The sequence below is a fragment of the Oreochromis aureus genome, linkage group 20, assembly GCF_013358895.1.
Source record: "Oreochromis aureus strain Israel breed Guangdong linkage group 20, ZZ_aureus, whole genome shotgun sequence".
Taxonomy (NCBI): Eukaryota; Metazoa; Chordata; class Actinopteri; order Cichliformes; family Cichlidae; genus Oreochromis; species Oreochromis aureus.
The window spans coordinates 29,173,571-29,199,229 of record NC_052961.1 but is presented as its reverse complement, the minus strand read 5'-3'; the positions used below and the strand labels follow the sequence as shown (position 1 = coordinate 29,199,229).

Genomic DNA, 25,659 nt, shown 5'->3' with positions numbered 1-25,659 from the left:
TATCAGCCCCAAGTTTCTTCAGACTCGTGCTAGCCCACTGTCTGTTAACCTGAGTCAAATTTACAGCTCACTTATAAGGCAGCATATGATACTGGCGTTGAAGTAGAAGCCGACATTATCAGAGCTTAACAACTGTTGACCACCACATGTGACTGGAGTGATTGGATGTATTAGTCATGGGCAGAAGGAGGAGGAGTATAAAACACTAGTGAATGATTTTGTGGCATGGTCTTAGAGAAATAATCTGCTTCTGAACATGAGTAAGAAAGAGTGAGTGGGAGTGGATATTGTGGAGGAATACAAGTACCTAGATGTCCAGATTAACCACAGACCTCGAAAACCCACACAGAGGCACAGAGAGTATACAAGACAACAATGTCCTATGGACGCTGAGACCTTCCTGATAGAAAATAATAATAATGGATTGGATTTCATATAGCACTTTTCAAGGCACCCAAAGCACTTTACAATGCCACTATTCATTCACTCTCACATTCACACACTGGTGGAGGCAAGCTACTAAAATGATGGAGATTTTTTAATCAGCCAGTTGTGGTGGTTGTGGTGTCCGCTGCTGGCTCTGTGACTGGCTGCAAACTGGACACATTTAAAAAGTGATCACTGAAAAAAATATTTTCCGTCATTCATAAGCCTGATCAACTTCATCACCGCTTACAGTATAGCGTTTCCGCTAACAGACTGATTCAGCTCCGCTGCCACAAGGACAGATACAGGAAATCTTTCATACAATATGCAACAACTTTTTTATAATGCAATTCAGATATCTGACATACAGTGATCTGCTTTTTCATTTCAACATTTTATTGACATTTAAAGTGGTTTTTCCCTTTTATTACTGATTTAGAAATATTATGTATTTCTTTATCGTTGCTTGGAATTTCAGAAATATGGTAAAAATAAAGTATTTCTTAATATTATTGTTGTCTATAGTAGTGTTTGTGCGCTGTACTGTTAACCAAATTAAGTCATATTTGTAAGTTTGGTTAAATCACTTATGAGAAAATGAATAACACATACACAAAGGAAAACAAATAATCCTAGTACGGAGAGACATGGCAGTCCAGTCTACGGGAGAATTCCGTATCAACAAGGATGAAGATGTAACGATGACAGTAACTTGGAAAATAATCAAAATCCCTATCCAAATAATCGCTCCGAGACGTTACGAAGATGGTTGAAAACTCTGCTCATGCAACGTCAACGTTTACGACAATTCGTTGCTACGGCAATGAGTGAAGACTGTTTTACGGCAGGCATGTGTACGCAGGGAGCTTGTAGTTAGCGGAATAGCTGTCTACTTAAATTGTGAGAGCGCTTTTTCAACTTTGAAATAAAATTATAAGAAAGCTGAGACTTGTATCCTGGACAAATGGACGTCGGAGAGCTCCTGAACTATCAGGTAGACGTTTCACTCCTGCTAATGTGTGTGAGAGCTAACTAAGCTAACAGTAACTTATCTCATTCATTTGGTTGTAAATAAACGCTAACAGTTTAATGAGTGTGGGCATGTAGACTTTTATTTACCCTCCTTTGTTTGCGTTCTTGTTTAATGATGAGTAAATTAGAACTGAGTGACGCTTGCGCGAAAAGAAAGAACAACTTTGGACCTCAAGTCCGTGTTTACTAACGCTAGCAGTTAGCCCGTTTGCTAAAAGTCTGTTAGCTATCCCGCTGCAGCACATCAAGAGGGTTGAACATCTGTGGACTTCCCTGAGATACATCTGTTTAAAATTAGTTATGCATAACAAAGCATATTGAATCTTTGGCATTCTTAAGTCAGCTCGATTCGGTGTTTTATATGTTAATGTCGAAACAAATGTGTACCTGAACAGTTTCGTTTATCATACAAGGCATACGCACGAGAACTCGACTTCACCCAGTATTTGTATCAAATCTGCAAATCGCCATTATATCTCCCATTTCATAAATCTGTATTTCAGTAAAATCCCGTCTTTTGCTTAGGTTCATTGTTCTAGTTGCAACTTTTTAAAATGCCATCAGTTTTCTTAGATTAATTGTTTGACAGCTGCTAAAAACTGTGGCAGCTGCTTCGATTAGCTTGATAAAATTATATGTGCTTCCTTTTTTAAAATTCATTTGAAAAGTCATGATTGAGGGTTTCTATATTGACTTTTCTATAGCTGCCCGATATGACCTAGTCAGGTGCTATAATGGTGTATTTCATTAATTTTTTAAAATCTCATTATATGTCACTTTGCTGAAAACAAGCAGCAAGATCATTTTTGGCTCTGCCAACACTTTTTCATATATTCATCTTATAGAGTAAATCCCTGTACATACATTTAATGATCCCTTTTCTTGTTGCAGCCTGATAGGGGAGCAAAGCGTCCCAGGGGCGAAGAGGATGGAGGAGCAGGAGGAGATGAAGACTCCAGAGGAGGCAAGCAGCTGAAAGGGATGAGTGCTAGAGAGCTGGCCAGATACAGGGAGGTGGCAGGAGCAGAAGGAGGTGCTGAGATGAGGGAGAATGAGGAGCTGATAGGGGACAGGAAGATAATCCTGGAAAAGCTGATGGACCAGGATGCAGAAGAACCTGAGGTGGGAAGGTTATTGTAATTGTTATGTTATTATTATAGAGTTGTTACTCTGGTTTCTTTGGATGATGAAAAATGAAGAAATGTCACAAAGATCATTAAAATTAAATGTGTTCCTTTATTCTCATATGTTTGGAATTCATAGTTTGCATGGCAGTCTTTGAACAGCTTTCACCATACTAGCATGCTTCATCAGGACATTAGCCATATTAGCAAATTCAGATAGATTTACACAAACACTACTAAAACAAACACAAACATGCTATGATTAAAAATGTTTCAGCCAGATTTATACTGTCAGACTTATTAGATGTTAGTTGTTGGTATAATCTGCATGCATTGTGTCTAAATGTAACCACCTGTGACATCTGTGTCGGTGGAGTAATTAGAAAATATTAAGATTGACAGCATTAAATAGACAAAAGTTCAGTTTCTTTAACACGTGGGAGCACATCATAAGTCAGACTTACTCAAGAGCGCGTTTGTTTCCTGTAAACAACACAAACAACAGACTTAAATGCATTAGCATTCTTAGCGAATGTTGCATTGATAATAACGAGAGCACTTTAAATCAAATGGAATACAATGTTAAATGACAAAGATGACTTATTTCTTTTATGGCAATCTCTGCTTTAGTCTGAAGGAAATAATTCAGACTCCTTTGTTGGAAGACAAATGTGAGATTTGATGGTGCTGCCACTAACCCAAATTCTCCTCTTCACTACTGCTGCATCCTGGCTTTGGGTCTGATTAAGAGATCCCTCTTTTTACGTCATTTAAAGTCACGCCATTAAAACAGACTTGGCCACTGTGGTCATGTCTGTTTATTGTTCTGTGACCTGTTAAAGTCGGTTAATTAAAAAAACAAAAGTAAACGTCCATTTATAAAGTGTCTTTGTATTTTTCATTTTTGTTCCAAGCTGCTTAGTCTGCAGTACCTACTTAAAATAATAAGCAATAAATGATATAAACTGTAAGATCATTATTGTAGTGGACACAAAAGGTTTTTATTGCCACTTTTCACTTTCCCTTGTCATAGTTTTCTGTGATTCCCCACTGGTTTCCCTGCCCGAATTTCCTTTTCAGTTTCGTATTGTTCATTAATTTTTCTGGTTGATTTCTATCCAGGTTTCTGCTTTTAAAAAAGGAATTGCAAAATGGTTTATTCCTCAAAGCTCTTTGAGAAATCCTCTTGCTCCACCGGGGTTAAAACTTCCCATACATCAATCCTCCAATCACAAAGTTGCCAGTATTGCCAATATTGCTGGTCCCATATTCAGTGACCACAGGGGGTGTGCAGTCAGTTTGGCTGGTCTAATGCTCTTGTGGCTTTGACAAACCAAACAAAACTAGATTACTATAACCAGGATTTCGTGTCCTCAATCACCCAGTTAATCTTGGATCTTTCAAGAAACTTGGAGAGAGTGAGACTTGAATTACTGAAACACTAACATGGTGAAATAGTAACAAAGTAAGTTCCAGGAAAGGTTGTTTTATGCTACATTGTTATCTGTCCAGCACTTTGGAGGTTTATAATCCATCAGGAGGTCAAACACCTTCTCTTTTCAGTCAAATGCATTCCATCTGATTGAACAAAATGTCTGCACGATTTGCTTCACTCACATGATTAAGGTGACCCTACAGTCTCTTTGTTGTTACTGCAGCAGTTGCTTTAATAAAATCTTTTTTTTTTTCCTTTTTCTTTCCGTCTTCCCTTCTCCATCTTTTTGCTCCCTTTCCCCTGCCTCCTGTGCTAATCAAACAGGCAGAACTGGTCGATGAGAGCTCAGTGAAGAAAATGATCCTGACCTTTGAGAAGAGGTCATACAAAAACCAGGAACTGAGGATTAAGTTTCCAGACAATCCAGAAAAGTAAGCCCATTACAGACAGAGTATCTTGTTTGACTTTATTCCAACAAACAAAACTATATGTGGATTTAAGTGGATCTAAAGAAAAAAAGAGGGTGTCAGCATTTCTAAGAAACACTGTCATTATGATCAAATTTATAATGCAAAACTTCTAATTTGTGTTATTAAACTAGGTTCATGGAGTCGGAGCTGGATCTGAATGACATTATCCAGGAAATGCATGTGATTGCTACGATGCCAGATCTCTACCACCTGCTGGTGGAGCTGAACGCCGTCCACTCACTGCTGGGCCTCCTCAGTCATGAAAACACTGATATCCTTTCACGTTGAGATTGATTGAGATCGCCTCTCTCTATTGAATGTTTTGTTACGTAACATTGGTCTTTAAACTTGTTCCCTGTTTACTGTTGTAAACGTAGCTAGTACAAAGAACCAAGGACAGGATAAGAACATGAAAAGAGCTAAGAGAGCAAAGATGTGTCAAGTTTTTATTGAATTTTTTGCACACAAAGCTTTTATTTTAGCCATGTTTTTTTAAACTATAAACTTGCTCTTACTTACATTAAAACTGTAACAAAATACAATTTACTAAGTGAGTCATATTTCAGATTCAAAACCATATTGGAGTAAATACATAAACCCTTAAAAAATATAAGAAATAAATATTACAGTAGCCATTAAAATACCTTCAGTGAAGGCACTGGTACTCAAGGTGCAGCCCCCAACAACAAACCAAAAATACGGACCAACCTGGGCGATCAATTTGCATTCTGGGTGAAGTAGTCGCCTGGCTTTGAGAGGAAAAGACAAAGCATTGATTTGGGTCCTTTTACTTCTACAGTGTTATAGGATTGCAGAGTTAAATCAAGTATGGAGTATTGTTATTGTCCTGAGCCTGAGCCACATGTCGCCATAGCCGTGGTGGACCTGCTGCAGGAGCTGACAGATATTGACACACTGCATGAGAGCGAGGATGGTGCTGAGGTACTCATAGATGCTCTGGTGAGTACAAAAGTTTCATGAGTCTCTGCGGATATTGATGAAGCAGCACTTTTTGGAGTTAGTACTTAAGCTTCTTGGATACGGTGGAGAGAAATTGATTGCTTAGTCTTTGTTAATGAATCAAAAGAAAGGTTTCAGTTAAGTCTCACTTAGAAGCACTCATGGTTTTTGTTTTTGCTTTTTTGTGTGTGTGGTTTGAAACACAAATTACATTAAATTAAAATAATTCTAAAAAAAAAGGGTTGTATTAAAATAACTTCAAAGGGGAACAAAATCCACAAACATTAGTTCTTAGTAAAGCTGCCAGTGTCATTTACAGGGGCACAAATGTCTGAAGTTACCTGTTGATTTATTTATTTAAAGTCTTTTTAATTATCTCTTAGCGGCGGGCTGTGACAGTTAAAAAAAAAAAAACATGATGGGATTAGCAACATGACAAGAACTCAGTCAAGAGGAAAAAATGGATTTCAGTATGTAGTTTGATCAGCATAATTATAGCATCGACTCTCCCACTCTTTCTTTTTCCGTTCTGTTTTCTTTGTCACCCTCCGGCTGTGTGTGTTGGCATCACTTCACTGTCGATGATCTCTCCCTGTCTCTCCATCTCTCTGTATATTTAGCCCCCTCATTCCTGTTTTTTTTTTCTTTTCTAGTTCAGCCTGTCGTGCTGCCGGGCTTTCATAAATATTAGAGTGTCGTGATTCTCGATATCCCATTATGTTTTTTGACATTTAGAGCGACACAGACAAAGGTCAAATTACAATAATGTGCGGGTAAAGCCATGATGGGGAAAAGAAATGCGTGCCTCTGTTTCTTCACACCTGTCACTGTGACACTTCGTCAGAGAATCAGTTGACTTTTTTTCTCTGCTGCACTTGACCACTTTGGTTGGGAGTCTTGGGAGTTTTAGAGTAGTTTGATCCCAATATTTTACACATCCACGTGGCATTTTGAACATACTGATAAATTCAGTGTGACTTCATGAGGATAGCTCTGTTTCTGATGTGAACAGAAACAAGATGCTAACACCAGACCTGTGTTGTTGTTTTTTAAAGATATCTAGGTTAGCCAGTTAAAGTTTATACAATTACCTGGCATGGACTTAAAAAGTGACAGGAGAAGGGAGCGGGAGATCGACAGACGGATTGGTGCTGTGGCTGCAGTGATGCAGACGCTGTACCGGTCTGTTGTGGTGAAGAGAGAGCTGAGTGTAAAAGCAAAGCTCTCAATTTACTGGTTGATCTACGTCCCTACTCTCACCTATGGTCACAAGCTGTGGGTAGTGACCGAAAGAGCAAGATCGTGGATACAAGTGGCGGAAATGGGCTGCCTCCGAAGGGTGGCTGGCCTCTCCCTTAGAGATAGGGAAGTTTGGCCATCTGGAAGGGGTTTCAGAGTAGAGCCGCTGCTCCTTCACATCGAAAGGAGCCAGTTAAGGTGGTTCGGGCATCTGACAAGGATGCCTCCTGGGCGCCTCCTGGGTGAGGTGTTCCGGGCATGTCCCACTGGGAGGAGGCCCTGGGGCAGACCCAGGACACGCTGGAGAGATTATATCTCTTGGCTGGCCTGGGAACGCCTTGGTGTTCCCCCGGCCAAGCTGAAGGAGGTGACTGAGGAGAGGGAGGTCTGGACTTCTCTGCTTGGGCTGCTGCCCCCACGACCTGGCCCCGGATAAGCCGAAGGGGATAGTTGGATGGATGGATGGCCTCTGTGGATTTTTAGCACTTTCTATAGATGGTAGATTGGATTTTATAGGTGAAACCAGCACCATGGAACTTTCGTCGTGCTCTTTGAACAATTTCTGCAGTATAGCTGGTAGCATCATCCTGTTCTATTCAATGAGATCATCGCAGAACATTACTCATAATATTAAAATACCTTCAGCTCAGCTTCTTCCTTTAATGCATGTTGCTAGCCCAAGTAAACACAGTACCAGCAGCAGAATGTGGGGATATCACATATAGCCGGACCAGTGAAAATCCTGTTTCTATCTGTGTTTAACTGCACATTTAATCCCTGCGATATCTAATTATACGCAATGGAAGTGTATTAGTAACAGTACGTCTCTGTTTTTTAATATGATAAACAAATGTTGCTGTAGTAAATTAAAGAAATCTGTTAGAACAACTCTTCGGGCTGAAAGTGTAAGAAATTGTGTAATTTCAGAAAAATGACAGATCAGGTTCTGGTAGCTCAGCTCAAACTGTCCTGTGATTATAAAACAGAAGGTTTCTGTTAATTCACAGAAAGTTTGTATTCTTTCACTTTGATATGTTTAACTAAAACAATTATACAGTAGATGGTGAAAAAACAGGAACTTTTGCCATTTATTTGTTTATCTATTACGTAATCATTTTGGCATAGTATTAGTGGCCATGGTGGAGGTCTTTATCTCCAGAAAAAAACTTTAAAGCTAAAATTTTCCAAAGTTGCCCGCATGGTCTTTCCTGGACCAATTCTGGGACCCAGACCTCATGTTTGACATCCCTGATCTAGACAGTGTGAAAGAACCTGTTTCATTGGACCATACCTACTTGCTCTATTTTCTGGTTCTCATGCTAACTTTCCTCTTTGCAGGCACATTAAGAGGTAGATATGAGTTACAGTGTGCAATGTAACCAGCAGGCACAGCTCTGTATGTGGCAAGTAGCAATGAATGGTTTGGACATCTCTCAGTTGTGGCCCTCATTAAGGTTTTCAGCAGTTGTGTTACTGTGCTATTGGTCTATATAGTAAGCCTTGGGCTTGTTGTCCTTCCATTTAGGACATAATGGCGACTGCATACCACAACACCTCACAAGAACTGCCTTAACGCTGTCGTGTAGTTGTCAAGTGCCTCAGCTCGTCACTCTACCTCTCCTCAATAGCAGGTGCCACTGTAAATAATTAATGAAATGTATTCACTTTATTGAATGGTTGGATGTATAGATGGTTTCTGTGGTGTTGCCCATGGGTCCTGTCTCTGAAATAGTCTTACAAACACAGAGCAGAATATTAACTTCACTTTCTGTGTAAGTATAATGTGTTGAAATACTGTTTGTGTTCTAAATAACTGACACAGTCAAGTTAAGAACACATATCTGAGGCCTCTATCTTGGTGATATTGGTGTGTGATAGGAAGAACTGTAGATGAAGCAGGATAAACATCAGAAATTGCTGACAAAAGCTGGCTTTTGTGTGTGTTTGTGAGCTGGCTTCTTATATGATAGTGGGTGAGATAGTGAGTCGGGTAGCTGTGCAGCGCTCGCAGGATGAAGGAATTTTATAAATGCAGTCCATTTACCATGCAATGGAGCGCCCATAAACCTCACTCTTCTTTACAGCTACTTCCAAGGGAAACAGTTTCAGGGCAGCAAAGGTTGGTTGAATCCATTTGTCTGTCCTCTTTGCTGTAATGCCCTCGGCTCCTCTGTCCTTGCTGCCTGAAGGCCAGGTGGCATCCTTGATAAGATAAATCAAAATGATCCACGGCGGTCTGCAGTGGCTCATAAATCTGTGTTGACTGTCTTCTTTCATCTATAAGAGTACATTTATCCAGCCCGCTGGCACCTTGCAAGCTTTGTGTGGTTATGAGTCTCCAATCTTGACTTGACTGATAACATTCGGACATTGTCAGAGAGGCTCCAACAGGAACCAAGCGTCTTCTGCAAAGACAAGTCTTAAAAGTGAACCATCTCTCTGTTATCCCTGGATAGTCTATATACATCTTTTCTTTCTTTCTTTTTTTTTTTAAGATGGAGACTGTAATTTTGTTTTCAGACAGGGTAGACACAATCATCTGACAGACCTCCAACAAAGTGCAAGGGTGGGAGTGTTTCTAGAACATGAAAAAATATTGTCTTTGCTATGTTACATTTCACCAAAACCTTTAAAAGATGAAAAATTGTTTCTCCAAAAGTCTGATAAAGTTGTATATGACCTTTTGGCAAAATTGTTTTAGAACCGTGACTTGAATTTCATCTTTGTGTGTCTGTAGTTGGAGGGTCAGGTGGTTGCCCTGCTGGTGCAGAATATGGAGCGTCTGGACGAGCAGGTGAAGGAGGAGGCTGATGGAATCTATAACACCCTCGGTAAGGAGACATAATCCAAAATCTTAGCAATGAAAGTCCAATTTCTAGTTGGATTTACAGTTAAACAAGGCTACATGTAATAATGTGTTTGTCAGCTAATTCCATATTTTATGCTTGGAAACAGTTTTGTCCACTTTGGCTAAAATGACACTGAGTAATGGTTTAAAGGACTATATGCAGTGCTCTTCCAGCTGTGGAAATAACATGCAAGTTTGATTGCTTCAGTCAGGTAATGTCTGAAACTACAACACTGCCACCTGAAATAGAAGGACTGAAATACAGCTAAAGTCATTTTGTTGTCATCTGTCCAACATATGTAAAATAAACAAGCAGTCAAACAGTTGAAGTTTTGGCATGAAGCAGTCAAACATTCATCATGGATTGAGTGGAATAGTAGACAAGTGAAACTGCCCAAACAAACCAGGTGGCAGGAATAAAAAAATGGAATTGTTTATTTTTTTTAAACAGTCTGTTTCTGTCCTGTTGTTCAGTGGAGTGAATTCAAGTAAGAAGTGTCTCATATGTATATATAAAATAGTTTTGTTTTTTATTTCTGTGTTGCTTGAATGCTTGAAGTTATCAGGCTTTGGCACTTTGGTATTAACAGCTACGAGGGCAATCCCAAAAGTAAGGTCTCCTGGTTTGTTTTAGAAGTACAAAAAACTGTTTATTTTCTGTAATATTTACATCATTTTAAAGGTTGAAGAATAATTTATTTTTTGACATAATCACCATTTCGGTGGATGCATTTTTGTAGACGCTGCGGCAGTTTTAGAAGGCCCATGTCATACCAGCTCGCCGCCATGTCCTTCAGGAAGCGTTGAATCTTTCACCTCTTCATCGGAGCAGAATCGTCTACGGGACAAATGTTCTTTCAACTTAGGGAACAGGTGGTAGTCACTACACCACTTGCGAACGTTTTTGACATCCATGCACGGCTGTCCATACACTTTCATTAATTAGCGATGAATTTCAACCGGTTTAATGCCTTTTGCGTTCAAAAATCGAATAACTGCGCGAACCTCGCACTTGGTAGCGTTCAACGGGAGCTCCGTTGTCAAGGGCTGCCAAGCCAAGATTGAGAATCCCAGTGAAGCTGCGCATGCTTGTTTGCGAGTGGAGGAAGCACCAACCACAACAGTGTGGCCAACAGCTGTACAAAGAGTTTCCCCACCGCTTTGGAGACCTTACTTTTGGGATTCCTCTTGTACAGATTTCGATGAGTCAGCAGATTCTTATTTGTTATACTTATTATTTGTTTATAGACAAATTTTTTCCACCCACCACATGCTTTATCCGTTTTAATTCTGTGGCTGCACTAATTATGTGACCCTTTGCAGAGTTGATGCTGCAGGATTCTTCTACTTTCTTATTTTAGCAAAATAATATAGAAAAAAAACATGTTCTGATTATTTTCTAAAATACTAGTATTACACGGCAAACAACTCTTACATTTATAGATATTTATACTCATGTTGTACAGTAACTGTATGCTTCAACACTCCTGCCTAATAACTTTATTTGGTCTGCTCTTTAGTTGCAGCAACAACACTCACAGCTGCTTGTTGAATATCTAGGAGGGAACAAATTTCACAGACTGACTTATTGTAGCGCTGGCATGCTATCACAGACCCATGACCAGTGAGCTCTTTAGAATGACCCAATCTTTCACAAATGCTGTAAAGCCAGACTGAACAGTTTAGGTGCTTCAGTTTTTTTTTTAATGTATATATTTATTTTCTTATTATATAATCCTGAAGCAATGGGACTGAAAACACCTGAATTCAAAGATTAGAAGTGTGGCCCAACACCTTTGTCCATAATGCATGTAGATATCTGAATCTCAATAAATGGGTGCACTAAAGCCTCCTCAGGCTAGCTGTCTTAAAACTAAAGCTAAAGACATTCACTGCACATCTGTAGTTTGTAAGCAAAAAAAATCATTTTAGTTCTTTTTTTCCCCTTAAAGTGTAGTTTTTATTATTTTTGTATTTCAGTGACCTATTTTTTTTCTACATTTAGTAACCTTAATTAATTTTTAGGGGGCATGTTATGCTGAAGAAAAGCCTTTTTTGTTTTTTTTTTGTTTTTAACGTGTTTGCTGTAATGCTTGTGTTCATTTTTTTCCCTGAACTTCAGAAATCAGTAAATATTTAAGTTGCTCATATAACACATAATAAGGGCTACAATTTATACGTTCCAAGTGAGTAGCATAAGCAATAAAGACTGGACGCAACCCTAAATGCAGAGTTTTGTACATTTGTTCATATGCAAAACAAGGGAGACTCCTATTTGGGAGAAATCTGGGACATTCACTGCAGGTGCTGCAGAGAGTCTGGTCCTAAATTCAACACTATTAAAACAGACTTGGTTAAAAATAGCACCTCAGTAAGATTTGAGTATTTTGAGCAAGAATAATTGGCAAAGCGTGCCTTCTTTCTAGAACTGAAACTTGGCAAGTGTTTCCAGAGGGAGGTGTGCCTGTAAGGTGTGTATGAGCCAGGGTTAAGTCTTTGGGCAGTGCGGTGACAGGGAGTCCTTGCAGACTTGGGTTATACATCATGGAGGCTATAGACTAACTTTATTTGTATTCTGTTAGCAGTGTGTCCCCCTGTTGCCAGCTGCCCTAGAAATTTTCAGTGACAGTGAAAGGAAGCTGTCAATGTCTCGCAATGTCTAGCACCAACTCTTTGGAGGTTTTATACCTTTTCAGAGCCTCCCATAAAAGTCATAAGAGTTTCTGGGGAGTAATAATTGTATACACAAGGTCCTGGAGAGGGCATGGGCCAGCAGATAGTTTGAAAAGTCCTGGTCTCTGTATTTAGCCCCACATGAATCAGACTTTTCTGCCTCTCAGCTCTTTTTGTGTAGAATGAGTCTACTGAGACGATTTTTTTCCTCTTTGTTGCCAGATTGAGGCCGAGTGTCAAGAGGGCTGTTTAGGTGTGTGTGCTTGGCTCTGTGTATGAGGGTTATATCGTGGGGGCAGTGCTTGTGCATCCTCTGCTCAAGTTTGTGTGTGCGAGTTATCAAGGGAGCTCTCCAAGCTTGAATAAGCCTTTTGTCTGCCTTGGCTGCTCTCTGCTCTGAGCCGGCTGTCCTCCAGGATGCTGTCTGTCTGCTCTGTTTGAATCACTGATAAAGGCCCATCTCTCCCTCAGCACCCTGTCACTTCATCCCCTGTTTCACTCTTTCAATCATTTCTCTGTCATCTGCAGCTGTTCTCTCCAGATGTTTTTGCTTTATTTCAGTTTTTATGCTCTCGCAAAACTCTCTTCCCTTTGTCATCTTGTTATCTCCTCATTCACTCTGTTTTCCATCCTTCATCCCTGACACTGTCTTCCCATCCCCTTTTCCCTCCCTTCTGCTTTTCCTCTGCCCTCCTTCCTGTTAATCTTCCTCTTTCCCCCTGGTGTCCTGAACACCCCACAATGTCTTTTGCTCTCTCCGACCTCCTCTGCACTTAGTCTGCTCTGATGGAGACATCAAGTCTTTCTGATGATAACATTAAAGAAGAAGCTGGAACAGAAAACAGATTAACCCTCTATTAAACTGCATGCAATGATGTTTGACTAATAGTTGATTTTGATATTAGGCTTAGAAATAAAACCACTGTACTAAAACAACATTGCACGCAAAGGAACCCAGAGCAACACAGATTAAACATAAATGTTAAGACATGTTTTTATAATGGGGGAGAAAGTGGATTAGTCACATCCGGGCAATTCTTAATCCATTGAATAAGATTGGCATTGGTTTCGATATCAATCTGGCAGATTTTGATCTCTATCAGAAATCCTTTTAGAAACTTACTTAGAAGGAAGGGCTGATATTAACAATAAAGGCTGAATTATGGTGTTGTGTGTTGCAGCCATCATTGAGAACATGGCAGAGTTCAGACCAGGCATGTGCACAGAGGCTGCCCAGCAGGGACTCATGCAGTGGCTGCTCAAGAGAATCAAGGTAAGAATGGGAATATTGTTTTAAGTTGCCCCAAAAAGGGTACGTGATTGGTTTGTCAGGTTTTTAGCATGATTTGATTCATTTTTTTAAATTCCTTCCACCAGGAGGTCAACTTAGAAGTTTGTAACGGTGGAGTCTATCTGAATTAATACATTTCTTTTTAATGATTATTTGTTGTTGCAAGATATTGAGACTAAATACATATCACATTAAATGATGTCATCATCATGTTCTTAAGCAAATATCAAAAACTAATCGAGAGTTTTCAGCGTCCTTCTCGATTTTTAGACCCAAGCTAAAACTAAATATTTTGAGGATAAAATATGGCATCATCTTGACTTCTGTGTTATGGAGTTTCTTTACCAATATTTCAATGTAGAGTTAGCATTTGCCTGTAGTTTCTTTTACTTCAAAACCTTCACGTGGTATTAAGCTATCTTGTTCCTAAAGGTGTTAGGTGTGAATTAATTCTCATAGAAATTGTTGTGTATAGTGAGCTCATGTGAACTGTTAAAATTAGGCTTAGATCCACCAAGGTCTTCGAGGTCAACTTAATTATTTAATGGAGTGTGGTGTGTATTGTCAATACACAGAAAGTACAGTGTAACATATTGTCACATATGACCTCTGACCTCTCCTTCAGGGTCAGTTGATTGATCTGAAGGTGAAAGTGATAATAATCCAAAGAGCTATTTTAAAACTATATTTCTTACTGCCATTGTTGTTTTGATGACATATAGGGAATGATCTACGTTATGATCTACGCTACTTTAGCTCTCTGATTTCTTCTTCACGGTCAGATAAGGTCAAACCTCCATAAAATGCCTTTATTCTTTAAAACTGTACTTAAAGTCCTACTGCCTTTGTTTAGATTGGCAACATTTAGGAAATGGTACTGGTATAGATCGACTGTATATATCATGTCACATACCTCTGATGTCACTTTTAAACTTCACATCTGCCTTTCTTTCAAGTTGACCTCAAAATATGTCATATCTTTAAAGAGCGTGTTGTCAAGAGAACGGGAATGAGCTGCAGAGTTAGTTAGAAATGTACGTAGGAAAATATTATATAATAAGATGAAGTTATTCATGTCCAGTTATTTACAAATCAATGCCTGTTATCATTACCTACTCCTACAAAATGTTGGTGTAAAGCTAACATGTGTCATGCTGCGCTTTTTACTACAAACTTCTTAAAGCAGGTTTAAAAAGAACAAAGAAAACAAAATGAATATACACAAAATGTAATACAAATACTGCCCAGAGAGTCAGCTGCCTTGGTGGAGGTTTGTGTTCTCTGAGTGTTTTTTTTGTTGTTGTTGTTGTTGTTAATTTTTTTTATTTGGAGTTTCTGTAAACCAGAAAATACAAGCAAAAATTTCAGTTTAAAGAAAGAAACAAACAAGTTTGTTATAGAATATGTTTTGATTTCCAAATTCTCATAAAAACCACAAGCCTCCACCCGAAAACTAAGCACAGCTTCTCAAGATGAGTAGTAATTAGATTTTGGTCTCTTTCCCTCTCCCTCTAAGGCAAAGATGCCTTTTGATGCTAACAAGCTTTACTGCAGTGAAATCCTGGCCATCTTGCTTCAGAACAATGACAGTAAGTGTGTCTCACTAAATGGTTTGTGGATTCCAAATGATATTAGTTTATCTTTCATATTTTTGCCAACCTATTTCCATTCTTTTCATTCCTTTTTTCTGCGCGTTTAGGCTTAGTCATGGTCTGTCGCAGCCTTATCTTATTGTGCCCTTTCCGTGCTCCCTTTTCCCTCCCTGCATATTTCTCCTGTGTTACCTTTTCTTTTCTCTCCCTTTCTTTTTCCTTCCACCACTTTATGACTTCATGTTACCTTTTAATGTTTCTCGTTCTCATTGTGCATTTGCCGTCTTTCCCGCTAACACTAAAAAGCCAGTAGAGCCTCACATAGCCACAGAACTATCTGGTCCTTAAACAAGTAATTGTTAATGGTACAAGTTACATTGACATTCAGCTGGAGTTGTCTCATTTTAAGCTCACCACCCTTCTCATTCACTCGTGCTGCCTCCATCCTATTCCACTTACCTTTCAGACACATAATATAATGTAAATCTAAAAAAAAAATAAATGTTCTTTTACAAAAGAACATTTTTTTTTTCTTTCGAGAAATGCTGCCAGAAATGATGTACCTTATTTGAAGTAAGAATAAGGCAAATCACACAGCTGCTAAGAAAATGCCAGTTTGGAAAGAGCCTTGATGTGCTAATTTTAATGTTGAATTGGATTTAAAACTGGACTCCGAAAGAGTGCATTTTAAAATTCAGCGTCCCATCCCAGTCCATAAATAGCATGAAAATTGATCATGTTCTCCAGCTCATTCAGCTGTTTATTGTAAAGTTAACAAAGAAAGGTAAAGGGGGGAAAAAAGTCATAGCACAAAATATTATTAGTGTTATGTGTGCCACTTTCTAATGTGAATTTATAGGACGTGTTAGTGTGTGGGGTCTGCTGAGAAGCAGAGGTGTGTTGTGTAATGCTCAGGTCTACGTGGAATAACTTGTGAGGATGTGTATTTTTCAATGCCCTCATTTTTCCTCATTTGCTGACTCTCTGGAGGTCCCTCGTAGCCGTTGTGTTCCTCAGTATTTATGCCTCTGAAGCACTTCTGTCGTCCCCACATTTCTCTTGTTTTCCTCTCTCTCTGTCCACTTAAACATGCTTTTTCCTGCTTTCTGTCCTCCCTGCTGCTCACTAAATGTCTTTTTTTGCCACCATCTCGACATGATCTCCCTGCTGTCTTTTCCTTTTTATTTTTCTCCTTCACAGATACCAGAGAACTACTGGGTGAGATGGATGGCATTGATGTGTTACTGCAGCAACTATCTGTAAGAGTTTTGCTTTTTTTTTTTTCCTTCTATTTTTAGTTTCTTCTGTGCACTACCCTTCATATTTTCCCAACAGCCCTTTGAGGCATACACGGGTGAAGCTTTAGTATTTCTCTAATATGAGCTTCTCCAGATCCAAGAATTAACTAGAGCTCCACCACACAGTACTATACAGGTCCACATGAATGCCTCATTTTGATCCTAGAGGACGGCTAATGTTTTTAAAAAAACCATATTAGAATGTCAAATATAGTAGCCCTGATTTAGACTGCTGTGTAAATCTTTGTAGAGCCTATAATGTAACCTGTGTAAGCGCCTAACGTCATCGCTGACATTTGTGAGTCCTGCTTTTGATGTTATGGTTATTAATTGTTATACTGAAACAATAATTATCGACAGTACTGAACAGCCCAAGCACAATAGTTGAGTGCTGCGTTGAGTCGATGTGTAGTTTTTAGGGAGGTGCACATTAGTTTACACCAGAGGGGTTTGAGGTTACACCGGAGCCCTGGTGTAGAATTCCTGCTGAAGCATAAATCCGTGGTAAATTTTTAGAAATGTGCATATTATGTATCCTTTCAAAATGCTTCCTTTGTTCTCCCGCCTACCTTTTCCAGGTGTTCAAGCGTCACAACCCGTCCACAGCTGAAGAGCAGGAGATGATGGAGAACCTGTTTGACGCTCTGTGTTCCTGCCTCATGCTGCCCTCCAATCGTGACCGCTTCCTCAGAGGTGAAGGGCTTCAGCTGATGAATCTCATGCTGAGGTGAGGCTACGTGAGAAGTTGTAGAAATGTAGAAGTGGAACGTTCCCTGATGGCTTCATGCTGTAGATGCTTAGTTTTCACCTGGCTGAGAGCCACCCACAATGTCTGCATCTCACATTAACACACTTTTTTTCTTATGATACTCAGCTACAGATTGCACGCTAAAGCCAAGTGTAATTTAGGTTCAGTCTTGTTAACCCTCTACAGAAATCAGCTTTCACTCTCCTGCTGTTGCAGATGTCACTACGATGTTTTACTTCCCAGTTTCTCTACAAATTGAGTGCTTGCTGGTGGGCCTCTTTGACAGTTCATTCATGTTAACTGTTGCTGTTCACAGCATCTGCCCAGTTAGTGTTTTTGTTTGGCAAGGTAGTGCTATCATTTACTGCCGTGATAATAACTACTGCTTGCAAAGCATTTTTAATCTTACAGTGGAAACGGTGATATTTCTGGAACTTGATATTGTCATACTAGCTTCTCTTTACAACAACATATGGATGCAACTTGTAAAAACTTGGTGCTTATTGTTTTGTCCATCATTCATACAACCTTTTAGAAAAGTCAAATTCCAAAGTAAAACAGAGTTCAGGCAATTCAAGGTTCTATTTATTAAATTTTGTCCTTGCCTGGCAACAGGGTATCATAACAGTAAAAATCTACAACTATTCTTATCCTTATTATTATTATTATTAGTAGTAGTAGTAGTAGTAGTAGTAGTAGTGTTATCATTATATCATGCAGTCAGTATTATTGTTATCATTATTATTAGTATTATTATTATTATTATCATCATTAGAATATTCTTCACATAGGATTAGCATAATAATGCAAATTTTCGCAGTTTAGTTTTTTCTACCACAGTTTTGAGTAAATGATTTTAAGCTTTTTAGTAGTAGTAGTACTTGTAACCATGCTTATATTGAAAGGAAAGATGGAAATATTTGAAAAGCCACATTTTTTTAATAATTACTAATGCAGAACTTATAGCTCGCACAGAGAGAAAAAGAAAACATTTAAGGAACAAGAAATTTTAAGAGAACTCCTTCATGTATTTGTGAGGTTTAGAAAACCTTGGACTTTAGAGCTCTAAATGTTTGCTGCAAAATCTCAACCTTTGTGCTATGACGGCTTTCAATTTTAGATTATACTGTAATCTACAGCTTATACTGTTTTCTGTAGCTTATGCTACAGTCTCACTAGGTAAAACAGTTGTTAGATACTACAGCAAGACCCATGTGTAATGAACTTAAAGTCTTGTCGCATTTTGAAAGAATTGCTCTGACTGCGACCACTCTGCAGTCAGTTACTGTTCTGAAAGCAGCTTGGTGTTTCAAAATGGCAATGAAAAAGCAAAAAAGATGGAGTCATTCTGCTATCAGTTTGTGATAGGTGGTCAAGGTGGCAATTAAATGCAGTCTCTTTAGGATAATACAGCAATTAACTGTGATAAATTTGTGAAACTGCAAGTCTGCTGTTGTCTACATACACAGAAATTCAAACTGCTTACATTCAGAAACCAATCGGAACCGCATAAATCTGAAACAGAAACACAAAATAGTTATGTAGGTGCTGTAGGAACACAGTTTAACTGCAAAATGACAGACACAGCAGCATTGCTTTCATTATAGGAATATAACCAAACTCCAACCAAATGGCAATAGCTGAGTTGTTTCCCCCAGTTCAGACTGATAGATGTGTCTCACTCAGCTTCTGGGAAACCAGCTACTTGCAACTGGTTGCTGAATGCAAACAGTTTTAATGGAACCCCCACCTCCCCAAGCTGCAAGTAAGTTGCTGTCCTATTGTTACTCTAGTGTGACTGAGGCATAAAGCAGAGTCATCAGTCCTGTGCAGTTGAGACGGGGCACTCGTTTTAATAATTAGACTGGTTTAGTGCTCTGCCATAAAAATTGATATATGGGTGAATTACTGCAAATGCAGTGATTGCTACATGAGAACTAATTAAATGTGAATAGATAAAACTTAGTGACGCTACTTGCCATATACCTGGCGACAGTTTAGTTTCATCTGCATCATAGATATCGTACATGAACATGTTTGTTGCAATATTAAGTACCAATGAACAGTATCACTTCCACAAATCCAGAAACAGAACTTGGTGTATGAATTTTGTTCTCAGTGTAGTAACGTACAGAAGTACTATAAGTGAAACTTTAAATGACTTCTTCAATGATATAAAAGTAAACATTAAATGTCTTTATATAGAATGGGGCCCTTCTGGCAGAGCTTTCCTTGCGTGCCTCTACTCTATGCCTGCCGTTTCTGCCAGTCCAATCAATCAACAGCTGGTCGAGTGCAGCACCGCAGAGATGTGACCTTAAAGACTCATAAAGACGCATTACACGCCTTTATGAAACCTTCACAGCTTCTGCATTATTGTGCTAATAATCACATCACTGGTCACGCAGATTTAATGCTTCGATCAATATCTCATTATTGGAATGCAGAACCCCTTTTCTGGTAAATCATCTACCAGGGGAAGGGAGAGAGAGTCAGAAAAGGAGATGGCGCAGTAATTACAACAACATATGATGGAGCAGAATATATAACTCTGGGTATGTTGTAAATGTCTTCTTTAGAAAGAAATGAGTTTTGTAATTTTTCACTTATGAGCACTTCATTGTGCAAGGATGACCTTTATTTGACACTAACTTTGTACAGAGAAAACTTCCATTTTATCATATTAAATAATCCTGCTGCAGCCCTCAGTCTTCATGTTTTCATTACCTCCCTAACAACATGTCAATATCATAGTCAAGCTGTTGGCCTGCATTGAATATGTACCTCTCAATAATCACATTTATGTTCTTTTGTTCATTCATTCATATCTATCGACAGACAGATATAGAGACACACACACGTCTGCAGCAGCGGGATGATGGAAACATTTGTCTCATCTGCTCCTTACTGAAGATGAACGCTTCAATAATTTTAACATAACTTCATTAACTTTTCACTGTCTTGACTTCCAGCTGACACTTCTAGGTCAAAAAAAGACCCAGTATAGGAAATAAGAAGTATTCTTAGTGGTTCACTTGTTACATAATTTGTCATGTTATAGCTTTATTCCAAAACTACAAGTAGTGGGCAGTTTCTCCTATTTTACTTTTTTGGATGGATGGGGCACGTTGGCGCATAGCCATTTTTAAATCTCTCCAGAGATGTTTAATAGGGTTCAAATCTGCGATCTGGCAAAGTCACTCAAGGACATTCAGAATGGTGCGGAAGATACCCCTTTGTTATCATGGCTGTGTGCTTAGGTTAGTTGGAAGATTAACCAGAGTGCTCTGGAGAAGGTTATTACCAAAGATGTTTCTGTGTTTTTCCCTTGAACATGACTCGTCTTGCAGTTCCTGCTGCCAAAAAAGATCCCCACAGCGTGATGCTGCCTGCACCATGCATCACAGTGACCAGGTGATGAGTGGTGCCTGGTTTCCTCAAGGCATGCCGCTTGGCATTGAGGCCAACAGGTTTAGTCTTTGTTTCATCAGACCAGAGAATTTTGTTTATCATGGTCAGCGCGTCCTTTGTGCCTTTTGGTGAACTCCGGCTGGGCTGTCATGTGCCTTATTTTGAAAAGTGATTAGTGGAGTGCTGCAGAAATGGTTGGCGTTCTGGAAGGTTTCCTCTCCTCACAGAGCAATGCTGGAGCTCTGTTAGATTAACCATCAGGCTTTGCACTAAGGTCCAGTATAAGATGAATAAGAATAATTTTAAACTGTGAATCATAAAAAAGCTAGGTGTGGTTTAAAAGAGAGAATTAAATTAGAATAAAGATCCACTTTAAACACCAGATCACTTATATTTTCCTTATATTTATGATAAACTGCCAACACGCCTAACAAAATAACCCCACATCATACAAAATGTAGTGTTTTTGATCTTTGAGTTACAAAGTAATCAAGATAAAGAGAATAAAAAAACAATGAAAAGCTACTCTACTCGCTGTGACGCTTCGATCAAAAACTCAATTTCAGACCTCTTCAGCCTCATATAACATAAAAGATTTGACACCTGGTGTCTTGATGAATTCCTGGCAGAGCTTAATATTTGTTAGACCCGCCACTGAAACTGTTTTATCAGAGCTGTTTTACAAACACACAGTAAGACTTTTAAATGCATCAGCATTCATACAAGTTCTTTAATGTAGTTCCCTGTCTTTTCCAGTGGGATGTAGCCATTTTCTGATCAATCCTCGTAACTGTCTTGCTCAGGTTAATAAACTCTTTTCCAGGTTCTTTGACTTTGTTCTTCAGTTTAGTCTAATCTAGAATCTGACTGAAATCGAAAACATACTGCTGCTGTCATGCTTGTATCCACTAGATACAACCCACAATCCATTTTTTATGTGACAGCAGAGTAGTTCATGACACCAGGACTTTGAGTTAAGTCAGCTGTCTGCTAGCTGAATTGGCTTCCCTTCAGAAGGTTTCCTTCTGAAAGTACACTGCATATCGCTCCCCCTTGCCCTTCACTGCCGTCCATCATATATAATGTGTCTGTCTGCAGAACCAGACACAACTGCCTGAAATATGTGTCCCTCCTGTGAGATAAACACTGTCATCTGTCATTGGTGGGAATGGAGGAAGTGACACTTTGATAGACAGCTACATTTCCTACAAGAAGTGTGTAGAGCCGACAGGGTTGATGCAAAGAGAAGAGAACAGCATATCCTCGTTATTACTACAATAAATTGATGATGAAAAACAGATGACAATTCATCTTGTCATGTTTACTCTTATTCTTTTATTAGTAAAAGCATATATGAGTTTTCATGCATTACATTGGGCCGACAGCCTTTAGTGATATACAACTTAATAAATGATGTGACTGGAGAATATAGGCAACATTTCATTATTGCTTAGCAAGCTTGCACGTTCCTGAACGTCTCAAATCTCTCATGCTTAATACTGTGTGTTGTTCTACAAGTTGTACAAATCAGCTCTTTAAAGCTGCACTTATTTGTTGTGAATCAAATATAAAGCAGCTGTGTGTTTGTCAGATATGATTTTTAGTCTGTAAAATGCTATGAAATGTTAAGAGTTGTTTAGACCAAGCCCTGGCTTTGAAGAGAGGGATGTGACAGTCATATAGATACTGAAAGAGAATATTATATGTTTATGCACTGCTAAACCATCAACAACACCTACAGCTACCATAAAGAAAGTTTGTTTTAACAGTGCTGCAAGGATTGTCAGGCAGCTGTTTGAGGAATTTTCTGAACCACTACAGAAGTTTAAAGTTGCCACGCAAAAACGCCAAGTATTTGTCAGTAAATTGGAAAGCCTCATGCTGAGGGGAACAGCGAAAAAAGTATTCTTTTATTTTAGGTCTGGATCACTTGTATGTTTTGTTTGCAGATAAGAGAAAATTCCAAAAGCCAGAAGAAAGCTGAAATCACTTTTATGTGGTGCTCGATAACAAAAGTGTTTGCACAAGTGATTCTTCATGCAGTCCACTTTTTATTTTAAGTGCTTAAAATTTCCAGCAGCATAATTGTCAAATGCCTTGTTTTTTTGTATCTGTTAATTCTAGTGATAATGTAAATAAATAAATGAATAAATATATATTGTTTTTCTGTTAGAAATGAGAACATGCACCTCAAGGCTGAAATTTCATGTAGATATAAATGCATTTAAAAAATGGCACGTCTGTTATCGGTGTCTCGATACCGTTAGCTAGACTTTTCCAGGACAAAATAAAAAAGCCTGTATTTAAGATTTATTCAGTGTTTCTTCTTTATCCTGCAGAGAAAAGAAGATGTCCCGGACCAGTGCTCTGAAGGTCCTGGACCATGGAATGATTGGACCAGAGGGAACAGATAACTGCCATAAATTTGTGGACATCTTGGGGTTGCGAACAATCTTCCCGCTTTTCATGAAAACTCCCAAGAAGATGAGAAAAACTGGCGTTTCAGAGAGGGAGCATGAAGGTCAGTTACTAATTACAGCAGGTCAGCGAGGCTGTGCTCAGCTGTAATCTTTTTACCTTGTTTTGACCTCTTGGAGTAGAGTGACATATTGGTTCAAGCAATGAAAAAGAAATTATTGCAACATTTCTAAATTGCGTAAAATCTAGGGGGACAAAATATTGATGGGACTGTTTTTGGTTTTATTTTCTCTGAGACATTATCAATACACTGGTGCCAATGTATTGACTTTTCCACTGTGTCAGTACTTCATGACTCCTCGTGGTGGCACTTTTCAAATGACTACAAGGCACAGTGTTTGAGAGCAGGGAAAAGGCATTAAATTGATCCAGCCTTGAAATTGGTTAATGTTAGTCTCATAAACTTTTTGCAATTTTTTTTCTTCTTTGAGTTAAACAGATATTGTGATGTTTTAAAGATAATTGTTTTGAATAAAGTTGAACATAACTGAATTGCTTTATTGTGATTCTAGGCTTTAAGTGGGCACTGGGACTAAATGATAAAACACTGTAGCTTTGATGAACTCGGCTGCTCACAGAACTAAACAAACTGTGGTTCATTTTTTATTGTGACCATACCAGAAAAGACATGTCCCTCTTTAAACCTTTGTATGAGGGGCAGCAGCTCTCTTTTTAAAGTTATGGTGACTCTTCAGAATCAGAATACTTTATTAATCTCTAGGGAAATTATGTGGGTTACAGTTGCTCCAGTACAGTAGCATCAACAAAAACAAACTAGACTATTTATCAACACAGTATGTTAAGATATGAGGAATAGCACAATATATACAAGTCACAGAGTAATAAATATTCAGGGTTGACAGATGTGATTATAAATAAATATCAAGAAATTGACAGCAACATTACAGAACAAAGGCTGACAGTGCCCATTTACACAAGTGCAAAAAGTCATTTGCAAGGCAGAAATGTTACATAGCTTGTACTTATTTTGCATTACAATCTAAATTTGTTCAAGATCGTCTACATGATGATCAAAAGTGTTGGGGCTACTTTGCCTAACAGTCTTCATAATTTTGGTTATTTGTCAAATTAAAAAAAACAAAACATTTTGCTGACCATGCTAATTGAAATGATTATAGTAATCAAGCCAAGGTCACTTGTTTCTGCTCCTGTTTTCTAGTTTTCTGCAACGTCTAGTCGCACTCATTTCCTGCAGGCACACTCAGTCCTAATCTGCTCATGTATCATGGTTTGCTACCTCTTCGGCCTGTCAGTTTACACTATCAATCCAATCTTGATTGATTTTCCTGCCTGTGCTCTCGAACCTCTCTTGTCTCTGAGTGAGAGATAGGAAGCGCAAACGAGAGACAGCGAGAGAGACGTAGGTTCGTGTCATACACGACAAGCGAGTAAAAATGGAGAGGAGACTGAAAGAAGAAGAGGTAGACAGCTTGTCCATCTCTCTGCCCTTTGTTTGATTATCAACGTCCGAGACGTAAAATCCTTCCTCTCCTTCTGTTCGTATTAATTAGGTTTCATATGTCAGCTGGGGCTTGCTAGCTCTGCAGAGAAGAACAAATTGTCTTCCATTGTGTCCCGTTTTCACCCAGGGACTCGATAAATTAACCTTTGACCCCCTTGAAGAGCAGGACCAAGATAATAAAGCCCCCCCTCAGTGTGTTGAAGCCTCTGGCAGGGCAGACATACTCTTAAAAGACTAATGTGGAAATCCATCCCCAAGCTTCTCCCAGCCCTTGAATTTTGACAAATGTGGTCTTCATGGGTTAGTATTTGACAACATAAGCTGTGTTCGGAGATCAACAGTGTGATATGGAGTAATTAAAGAGGTCAAGATCAGAATCCCAAAATGATGTTTTTAGGCCAAATCAAACACTCAGTTGGGCTGTTTTGTGGTCTTCAAGGGAAAAACTGGGGAATTACTACTGGTCCTTTTTATAGGCATCATTACATGACATTATTATTTTTTTTTAATAAGCATAAATGCAGAACAGTTCCTACTGAAGGTGGAAGTAGGCAGGTGGAATTTATTACATATGCTCTAAATGCATTTCTCTTAAATGTCAAGATTTTCAACTTCTCTTGTAAACTGCAAACTGCAAAAATGTTCAAAGTATTACATTTTTAGATTTAGAGAGCTAAAATAGTTTCCCTCCTATGGAATGTGGGGTCTTTTAATTAAATGGGTGGCTATGTCTCAGGAGGTGTCGCAAGCCATCCACTAATGCAAACGTGAGTGGTTTGATCCCTGGCTCCTTCAGTTTCGAAAGCATCGCTTGGAGTGGTAGCTATAGAGTGCTTAAACACATAGATCAAAGTGCTGTATTAAATGTGTGTATGAATCAGTGAATGTTGCTTCTAGTAAAGAACATTTCAAAGCTCAGCGTGGAAAAGCACTCTAGAAGCACCAGTTAATCTAACTTAATCTTCCATGTTTTTATCCAAAGCTACAAAGAGGATGGTTCACTCGAACAAATTTCTACATTTCTCTTAACAGTTCAACAGTTCTATTAATGATAAAGAGGAAAAGGTTATACCAGCAAGACCAAAATACTGCACACATTTCCTGCAACTGGTGTGTGGCACACCAGTTGCTTTAGCTACGTTTTTACTTTA

General features: G+C 38.8%; 1 protein-coding gene across 1 annotated transcript in view; it reads left to right on the top strand.

The window, feature by feature from the left end:
• The first annotated feature begins 1,236 nt into the window (after nt 1-1,236).
• The window catches only part of ctnnbl1 (catenin, beta like 1), a 61,512-nt gene continuing 37,089 nt past the window's right edge, over nt 1,237-25,659 (top strand). The window contains exons 1-11 of the mRNA XM_031728275.2: nt 1,237-1,420; nt 2,350-2,580; nt 4,342-4,448; nt 4,619-4,758; nt 5,350-5,447; nt 9,424-9,517; nt 13,389-13,480; nt 15,015-15,087; nt 16,291-16,349; nt 16,967-17,115; nt 22,887-23,068. Of these exons, the coding sequence (XP_031584135.1) occupies nt 1,391-1,420; nt 2,350-2,580; nt 4,342-4,448; nt 4,619-4,758; nt 5,350-5,447; nt 9,424-9,517; nt 13,389-13,480; nt 15,015-15,087; nt 16,291-16,349; nt 16,967-17,115; nt 22,887-23,068 (1,255 nt within the window). The 5' untranslated portion in view covers nt 1,237-1,390. The remainder of the gene's footprint in view (nt 1,421-2,349; nt 2,581-4,341; nt 4,449-4,618; nt 4,759-5,349; nt 5,448-9,423; nt 9,518-13,388; nt 13,481-15,014; nt 15,088-16,290; nt 16,350-16,966; nt 17,116-22,886; nt 23,069-25,659) is intronic.